Source organism: Cheilinus undulatus, linkage group 4 (assembly GCF_018320785.1).
Source record: "Cheilinus undulatus linkage group 4, ASM1832078v1, whole genome shotgun sequence".
In the NCBI taxonomy this organism is placed as follows: domain Eukaryota; kingdom Metazoa; phylum Chordata; class Actinopteri; order Labriformes; family Labridae; genus Cheilinus; species Cheilinus undulatus.
The window spans coordinates 21,653,116-21,662,817 of NC_054868.1; the positions used below are offsets into that span (position 1 = coordinate 21,653,116).

At 37.4% G+C, this 9,702-nt stretch overlaps 1 protein-coding gene across 1 annotated transcript; it reads right to left on the bottom strand.

The window, feature by feature from the left end:
• Nucleotides 1-4,051: 4,051 nt before the first annotated feature.
• On the bottom strand, nt 4,052-8,395 carry LOC121508949 (ependymin-2-like). Its single transcript, XM_041786096.1, has 6 exons — nt 8,262-8,395; nt 6,937-6,971; nt 6,711-6,839; nt 5,738-5,921; nt 5,363-5,450; nt 4,052-4,615 (listed from the first exon to the last, which is right to left on the bottom strand). The coding sequence occupies exons 1-6, from the start codon at nt 8,335-8,337 to the stop codon at nt 4,465-4,467; spliced, it is 663 nt and encodes a 220-aa protein (XP_041642030.1). The 5' UTR covers nt 8,338-8,395; the 3' UTR covers nt 4,052-4,464.
• Between the last annotated feature and the right edge of the window lie 1,307 nt (nt 8,396-9,702).

A 9,702-nucleotide genomic window follows, 5' to 3' on the forward strand; every position in this document is an offset into this window, starting at 1 on the left:
ATCTCATGCTTTTAAATGCTTGGCTCATTGTAACATAGCAGACTAACTGCTTCATGGGAACAATTCAAACTAAAAAGATGGAAAATAAGAACAAAGGTTAATAATACACTTTTTTGCCAGTGTGAGAAATAACAATCAAATGTCAGGAATCAATAAATCTTAATCAACAAAATGCAAATTTGGTTGGTGCTATAATAGTATAATTTGATTGGTTGGTCGGTTGATTCAACAAAGACAAGACAAACAATAGGAATGAAAAAATCAGTGAGTTAAAGAAAAGTCGATAAGAGGTTAAAATAAAGGGTTTCCATGAGGGTCGTTCAACATCGGATCTCAGTTCATAACAGTAAGTTTCTGTGGGATCAAATTAGATAGGCTCATAAATCAAAACAGGAAGAAAAAGAGAAATGCTGCCTCCATCTACTGTAGGACAGTGAGTACTGCAGTTTACACTAGGAGACTAACAGACAAAGAGAAAGTTGAACAAATGCAAGGATTTAATTTTCAAATAAGACTGTGAATGTGACAAAGAAACTAAATCAACAAACATCACAGTGATTCCCATTCTTGTAAAGGACTTTGACTTTTAATTTCAATTCATCTGTCATTGAAATTTCTTCTGTTTTTAAAATCCACCTCAGAAGGGGTATAAGTCAAAGATTTTCCCTTGTCTCACTGAAGATCAGTCTGATAAGAGAGTTTTTTTAAATGCTGATGAGAAATACGATCAATAATGCTTTAATGTTTTGTTTAAATCAATCAATCAATCAATCAGTTAATCAGTCTTCATTTTTATATGACCAATTCACAGCTAAAGTAATTTCAAGACATTTTACAAGGAGGGAAGGTCTAGACTGCTGGCTCAGGACCCAAATGTGGGTCATGGGGCTATTTCTAGTTTCATGTGTTAAATATTCTATGAGTTTCTTTTTGAACATGTTTTTTTTTTTTTTTTTTTTTTTTTTTCTCTGCCTTTTTGTTCCATGTTTTGAACTGTCTTATATCTAAACTGCTTTCTTTCATTCATGAAAATATTGGAAATTAAGCTTGTGATTTCTCATGAAGAAGTTGATGGTGGGTCCTGAACAGTGGTGGAGCCAGACATGACAGATATTTGGGGCTAAGCCCAAACAAAGGACGGTTGAGGGGGCCACTCCCCTAGAAATTTTTGCTTGGCAGATGGTGTTATGTACTGTTTTTACACAGTTTTAAACACAAATTTATAATTGATTTAAAATGCCAAAAAAAGCTCTTAGCTCTTAGTTTTTTTTTTTTGGGATTTGCAGTTTAACCTAAAAACCAATCTTCCGTGCTTACATCAGTTTTTTTCCTAATCTCACTGGGTTTAAAGAGCCATCATCCTTCTAAAATCATGATACATCCTGATGAAGTTGAGGTTCAATAAATTTCACTAAGAACATGATCCTTCATACTGTAGTGAGTACACAAGTTACTATAATTAAAAAAATATTTTTAAAATTATGTTTGGCTCTAAGAATCGAATTTCTATGGTGCGATCAGCAAGGCCCAAATGTTAACTGCTTATTCTTATTTATTTATTTATTTTATTTTATTTATTTATTTATTTATTTTTTTTTTTTTTGCATTTATCTTTTATAACACTCATCATGCTTTTAACCAATTTTAAAGATTTAGGGCTTTGAAGAAAACATTCAGAGCTTAAGCCACCCCCTCCCTCCGCCTATGGTCCAGAGGCTAGACAAGTTGAGAACCACTGGTGTACACCGTATTCTTTGTTAAATTGTTTTTATAAAGAAAGACCCATGGCCAAAACAGTTTACCTCAGACCCAGTTGTAACAAACGTTTGGTATGCACATGTTTTTAAGTTTAATCCCAACACTTAGTAACTAAACTTAAAACAAAAAGTAAGGCAATTTGTGTTTAGTACATTATTTCTTTGTTGTAACAATGCTTTTTGGCAATAAATCTTATACCGTTGGAAAGCCTTTTTATTACCCTTTTAAATGATGCCACATTTTTAAGGATCATGCATTTGTGGGATGAGCAGCAGAGCTGAGTATGTGGGTTGCACCCATGAAAAATGTGTCAAATCTTCTCTGCCAATGCCAAACAGCCTTTTTTGCTGTTTTTCACTGTAAAACTGAACAGTAAGAGGTTTGTAAAAATATTAGTTGTGCTAACACAATCAGTTCTAAGTAAACACTACTCAATCACCCTGAGTATATAATAAATTGGTACAAACATGTTATTGACAAACATTACTGATGGGCAAATGAAGCCCTATGAAGCAATGAGGCTTCATGGTCCATTGCTTCACAAACAGGTTCATTACTTGAGGCCTCAGTTAAAGGTTCAAAATACCATCATCTGCTGTCAAAAAAAATGAACGACGGTTTATATTATATGAGTTGCCAATTGACAGTGTAAGTGGGCTTGCTTGATGCACCTCAATTAAACTGCATTATGGTCATGATGATTTGTATCATGCAACAATGGTCTTTAATATTGTTTTGTTCTAGGCTATAGGATAGTATAGGTCATGCTGCTTACCAAACCAACCGTAAAATGAATCGCACCCATTTTATTGCTTGATCAAGTGTTAACATGTAGTAGATTTTAATAATGTGATTTGACATGTCGTAGTTCATTTTTTAAATTATTTTGACTAAATGGCCTTGGGACGCACACGTGTTGACCCCATGCTTGAAGCGCATGAGTGAAACGACATCATAAACAAAGCAATGACGTCATCTGCACAAAACCAAGGCCTCGTTTAACATTGGTCACTTACTTGAATCTACTCATTCTTTGGTAGCACCTGTAATAATAGCCTAATTAAAGGGATACTTCAACATTTTGTTCATCTATCAGCTCATCTATTTTCTGGTTGTCTATTCCAAAATATTCATCATTTATATATAATGTTATTTGTGTGCGCTGCGAGGTGTTAAGCACTTTTATTTTGAAATGTGACACGTACACTGAACCAGTCACGTGACCAGTGCGAAGCAAGGCCTTGCTTTACACTGATAATGCTGTTTTTAGCAAACTGACGCAAGCCTCAAAGCAGGGCTTCATCTGGCACGCCCCCTTTTACTCGGTACACGCCTCGACGCCTCAGCTTCAGATGACCCATCACTAACAAACATCCCTTAATCTGCAGAGTTTTCCCAGAATGCCTTTAGGGCATTAGACACTTTTGCTAACCTTGCAAAGCAGATGGATACACCCATTTCCTTGTTTCTCACTGGCGAATCCATCTTGCAAAGCTCCCATCTGAACCATTTGGGACCAGTTAGAAAGTGACAGGACCAATCAGCAACGAGGGGCAGTACTTTCGAGAGGCATCTGGCTGCAGCCCTCGGGCAAACCTCTACGCTGGGGCTTTCGGCTGGAGACCTCTCCGCTGGGGCTAAACCTCTTCGCTGGGGCGTGACATACATTGCCCAAGCCATGGACCTCTACGCTGGGGCGTGACGTATATTACCCGCGACGAAATTTCAGCTCTATCTGCTTGTCGACAGGCTGAACCTAAATCTAACCAGTCTGGTTTTAATGCCTAAATCTAACCAGTCGGATTTTAATGCCCCAGCGTATGGGTCGGCGTCTGCTACTGCATGGTCCAGCATAGACCTGTACACTGGGGCTATGCTAACGTGTCATAAGCACTGTGGTGTAGTCATGCTAACAACAGCTAGGTCTTTTCCAAAATGTTTCTTATTTAAGCTTTCCCAGATGGATGTGTGAAACACCTGGCATGTCAGGTTACACTTTTGCACCATGAGTGAAGTTTCTGACTCAGTCAAAGAAGAAAGCAACCTCAATACCTGATAGATGGAATATTGAGCTTGATGGCAGTGAACTTTGTCTCAACATTTCTGATCATTTGAATTAGCTGCTCTCCCTTTCCCCAGTGGATATTTGGTTTGAAGTTTCACTTGTATACACTGGATAGCGTACATCGTGACCATGAATACTCTTAACATCTTGTTGGGTAAATTTGCATACTGTGCTTATTTTTTTCCTCTGTCAGACCAAAGAATCCATCCAAGCATCCAACTGCAAATATTAAAGTCCATTTCAATGCATTTATTGACTTTATTCAAGAGACTGAACACATAATGTAGCAGGAATGCTACTTCAGAAAAGTCTCCTTCACTCAGCTCTCACTGTTGACCTCCAGATTTGCTTCAGATGTCCGACTATGTAAAGGTTGCCTTTAAGGTGCAGTACAGAGAAATGGGCCTTTTAGGGTTGATGACAATTCATAAGTGTTTATGTGTCCAGAATGTGTTTAAAATGACTTTTGTCCCCCTTTTTAACCTATGATGCCTATGAATTTAGTCTTAGCAAGATACTGTATCTTTCATCTGGCCAGTTTTATCTAAGTATCATTGAGATCCATGATGATCATGCCTTCTGGGGGTCAAAATAAGTGGAGAGTGGCTTCAGAGACTATGCTGTTGCTACTATTCAGATGCTTACTCCGCCATCTTGCTCCTCTGCGCTAGAGACTTGACGACAGTGAACATGGAGTCTGGTTTCTCAGTCTCCTCCAGCTGAGCCTTGGCACAGAAGAAGGGAGGAAAATATTCCATGGGGTCAACGTTGCCCAAAACCCAGTTGAAGGTGCTGGAATAAAGGGGGGAAGCAATATTTGAAAATTATTCGAGATCATTTGTTTGTTATTAATCATAAGTTGAATGCGAAATGATGTACACAGGCTGTTAAAGATAGACAGAAAAGTGCACAGAGCATAAAATTTGTTTCAACATTTAGAGCCAGAAATAATTTGAAAACTGTTATTTTCACAGATATGTGCACAGATATCAACCATTCCCATGTTGATCCCATATATCTATAGCTGTCAAATGGTTAACATTGTAATCATGCTATTAATAATAATAATAATAATAATAATAATAATAATAATTATTATTATTATTATTATTATAAAAGAAATAGTTATTATAATCATTAGTAGTATTACTATTTTTATTTCTTTCCATCTCTAATCATGTTGTGCAACCAGTCAGTTTAATTTTTCATGGTTAATTTTTGTTTATTTGTTATGCCTGTTTGATTTCATAATTATTGTTAATTAAGGTCAGTATGGTTGTAATAGAAGCAGTCTCTCAATTGCCCTTAAGCTACATCTGTTTTTAAAGCGCTGTTTGGATACATAATCCTGGCCCGTTTCTGATTTTACTTTATTTCCTACCATAATTAGAATAATAAATGAGATATGATGCCGACAGATGGATTGAAGTGAGATGATGTCTTCACTCTCAATCCATCGTAGCATACGGCTGGGTGAGGGTCTGAATGGCTGTTTTGCTGTCTATGTGCCTGTATTGTTAAGTCAGCTCAGGTTCTCACCTTAAAGTGATCCATCCATTTTCAGGAGTGTAGGAAGAGAAGGTCAAGGGGATGCAGCCAATCTCAGTGAACACACTAGAGTAATAACCTAAACATATGAAACACAAGTCACATGTTAGAGCCTGACAAGAAATGTTTCTATTTTAGATTTTAAAGCATTAATCAAAAACATTGTGTTATTGTCATCATTTTAAATTAAAAGTTCAGTTTATAGCCATATCTTTTATTTTCCACTTTACACCATTATTCAGCCTCTCATTTTCACCACAGTATCAGGCTCATCAGTGACATCCTACACTGTACTAAAAGCCATTATTCCTTCACACTGCATAAAATAAAACTAAGTCTGTGGTTACAGATAACATTTTCTCTTACCGTTTCCTGGCAGAGTTCCGTACCAGGTGTTGGTCAGCACACCCATTCCCCAGGAGGAGGAGGAGCCCATGAACACCTGACCCATCAGTTTAGCATCAGGGGGAACTTGCATGGGGATGAAGTCTGTGTTCAGAGGTCTCTTCGTACAGGTGAAGTTCGTCCAGTCAATCTCATAGTAGACTTTCTAGAAAGGCAATGAAAGAAATTGAACCCTTTTCTCCCTTACTATTGTAATATCCTTTTTATTTATTGTTTGTATGTTTCCTTTTTCTTGATACTTTGCTTCTATTGTTTTTTTCTCAAAGTGTGAAAATTGAAAAGAAGAGTTCTTCTCAGTTGTTCCTCCAAGTTGTAGATTTCAGTCATTTGCACTTAGAAATCTGCATTTTATCAGTCTGTAATACTTTGTTGATTTTTCTTTATCACCCATGTCATTTAAAATGACTGTGTTATATCATTCACTTGTATGCATGAGTGGAGGGAACATGTAACCCTGCAAAATATAGGTGGTCTCTAAATTTTACTTATCTTTTCATTATGCTGTGTTGCCTCAGCATTTGTACATGTAGTGTCAGCATGTTAGCCAGCAAAGACTTTAATTTATGTTAAGTTTACAAGTACTGGAGGTCAATACAGTGCATCTGGAAAGCATTCAGATCCCCTTCAATTTTTTTGACTTTGTTATGTTGCAGCCTGATACTACAGGGAAGAACAAACATTTTTATCTACACTTAGTGCCCCATCATGACGAAGCAGAAACAGAATTTTAGAAATTTTTGCAAATTTATAAAAAAATAAATAAATAAACTGGCTTCGACACCAATATATTTAATAAGTAGAGTTGGGATCCTGGAAGAACAACTGAAATCAACTTGGTGCTGCAGGAAACCAACAACCCCTGAGCCTGTCCCTGTGACAGGGCCCTCACAATTTAGAAAGTATTTACAGAATCCTTTGGAGCTGCATTTTGTACCTTGTTAAAAAGCATCAGAGTGTCTGTGAGTGTCATGTTGGCAGTGAGCCCGACGGTTCTGATTCTCATCCTCTGACCAATAGCATCATAGCTGACTGTCCCTGTGGAAACCATTGTGTCCATAGTCATCTGGAGAAGAGACAGAGAGAACCAAGTGAAGCGGAGGATGAAACCAGAGAACATGTGTCCAGTAAAGACAGATTAATATGAGACATGTCAGACTCACCACGGTGAGACCTCCACTCATCAAGACTGGAGAGACTGTGGAGTAGGAATATAGATGTTAAAGAAACCAGTAGTCTAAGTCAGTGGTTTCCACCCTTTTGCCCTAGAGCCCACATAACAAAAACGGGCTCGTTAAAATCTCAGTGTTAAACATGTCAGAGTTGATTTAAACTCCCAAAGTGTAATCTCCATTCTGAGTAATTGTCATCAGTGTTAGAGTTTTTTGACAGTGTTGATCCATTCAGTGTTTGTCCAACTCCATAAAGAGTCGATGAATCGAAGCTCTGTTGACAACAATTTCAAATCTGAGATTCAGAGTTTTCCCATCAGGCCCTTAAGCAGAGTGTTTAGATGTATTTCTATATGTTTTGATGTGTTTTTGTTTTTATGCGAGACATTTCTGCACCATGAGTGAAGATGTCCACTGAGTTAGTGATTTCCCATGGGATTAAATTTTTTTTTTTACAAATCTAAAAATGTGTCCATAAACTCAGAAAAATAGAGTTGCAATAGCTATTTTGCCAACTAATTTTTTACAAGCTTTAGAGGGACCTTTTTTTTTACAACCTGACTAGGATTTGAACCATCAATCTCTCAGTCAGCAAAGTCAGCAGGGTAACCCACTGAGCTATCCAGCATCTCAGCTGGTAGGTGGGAGGAAGATCGGGAGAGGAGCATGGAACTTTCTCCCAAGCGGGGAAGGCCAACCGAACCTGGGGGCGGGTGCTAACTCCCCATGTGACATCATGAGGGGAAAATCTGAGAACGGCTTGTTTTAGCACACACTTTCTGAAAGGTGGAGAAAAAGAGGGGGGAAGGGAATGGATTTTTCTGGTATTGTGGACAGGCCAGGGGCACATATTTATGTTAGAAAAGCCTGAAAAAGTGCTTTTTGAATATGTCCCCTTCAAACATAAATGCCTCACTATTGTTGACCTGTCTGTTCCTTATTCATTATGTTTTTGTTGGCTGATATAGATCCATGTGTCTGAGAAAGGTAAATTTGAGATATTAAGTTACATTATTTCTAGCTAAGCATTAAAGGGAAAAGTTGAACAAATACTTAAAAGCAGTCACTATGATGATGTTATGATGAGCTATTGATGTTGTATGTATATATCTCTGTTTTTAAAAGGGAAAAAAACCCTGAAAGTGAAACTATGAACTTAAAATAGTTTTAGAAACTTGATTTAAATTTAGTAAAAAATGTGATCCTTTGTGATCCTTTTAACCTTTAAGGTCACATCTAACTCTCCCTTTAGCCCAGCTTCCAAAGAATGCACAAACACTAAAACTTTCAATAAGCATATAAGGTGTAAGACTCACCGCAGGGTTTGGTCCCCTGGCTGGCACCGACAGCCAGCAGCAGGCTGAAGCAGAACAGCACACTGACCGCGTTCATGTTGAGAAGCTCCAGGAGAAGATTCAAGAGCTGGAGGGGGCAAAGGTGAGGGCGCTTTGGTCGCACACCTCAATATATACCTACACACAGCAGGCACACCATGTGGGGCAACCCCCCCTTTTTTGAGTATTCTTGCAAAATATTCCATGTTGAAGTTCCACGTTTATTCTTTATTCTCTTATCAAAGAGAGTGATTATCTTTCTTTAGTCTCTGGGTTTTTTTAAGGTTCCACATAAAGAAAAAAGACAGAAATTCTTTAAATTTTCATAAATTGCTTTTACATAAATATCCTCTGAAAGAGAAATTACAGAAAAAGCTATAAAGCATTTTTTTTTTATTTATCTTGACTACTGATAACTGCATTTTTAATCTTGAAAGAGACTGAGTTAAATCAGATAACCATGTTTTGTGACTATGCTTCATTAATTGATAGGCATTCTCAGTTTTCTACCTTTAAAAAGATTTACTGTCATGTTAGAAGAGGTTTAGCCTTGAAGTTTTTGATTGCAGGTGTTAATGTTCCCACATTACACAAAATGTTACCACCTGCTTGTTTCTCAGAACTAAGCAAGCATTCAGTTTTCATAAATGACGAGCTTAAACAGCTTTCACAAGAGACGAACATAGAGTTTATGTTATGTTCTTTAAACAACAAAAAATATTTTCTTATTGAGAAAACGTGTGATTCTGATTCACATAATGTTCAGGGGACGTTCACATATCAAATGTCCTCTTGTTCATGTAAAAGTCAAAAGATTTGGGAAAAGAGAAACACTTTGCCACAGTCAGGAACCAGAAGCACGTTCAGAAAGTTTAGATACAAGTCACTCAGATACAAGTGACCTCAACTGTTAATAAAACAACACTTAGAGTGGTTCTCTGAAACTATATCACTGTATCGGCATGCCCTGATTGATCAGTTAAAAGAGTGACACAGTGTTGTGTTTATTTACAGAGGACTTATTGTCAAACTGATTCAACACTCTGAAGTTCAAGGCCGCCCATAAGGGGGGATAAAGGGGTGAGTTTACTGGGGCCCAGCCAAATGGGTGGCCCATTAGGTCAGCAAAATCACGATCCATTGTTAAGTTAAGCTGTAACAACCATGTTTTATTATTTTTTACCTAAATAACAACCACTCTTACCAAAGTGAAAAAAGTTTTTATATGCTGTAGTATAACATCCTCTCCAAAATGTGTACCCCTTTTCTCAAAACAAAATAAAAATGGGTTAAAAGTCACAACAATGGACAGAAGCAAAATAAGGAACAAAAGTGGGGGAAAGAGTTCAAATAGCTTAAATGCATGCAACATGGGTGAAAGAGGTGATGAAATAGGATAAAAAGGGGCAAAAATCATTTGAAA

What these genes read in the sequence shown, in the direction of transcription:
- LOC121508949 (XM_041786096.1), bottom strand. Translation starts at nt 8,337, where the DNA reads ATGAACGCGGTCAGTGTGCTGTTCTGCTTCAGCCTGCTGCTGGCTGTC. An exon ending in TGAGTGGAGGTCTCACCGTG is followed by an intron (nt 6,840 to 6,936) that starts GTGAGTCTGACA and finishes TCTCTTCTCCAG; the next exon opens with ATGACTATGGACACAATGGT. An exon ending in AATGGATGGATCACTTTAAG is followed by an intron (nt 4,616 to 5,362) that starts GTGAGAACCTGA and finishes CCTTTATTCCAG; the next exon opens with CACCTTCAACTGGGTTTTGG.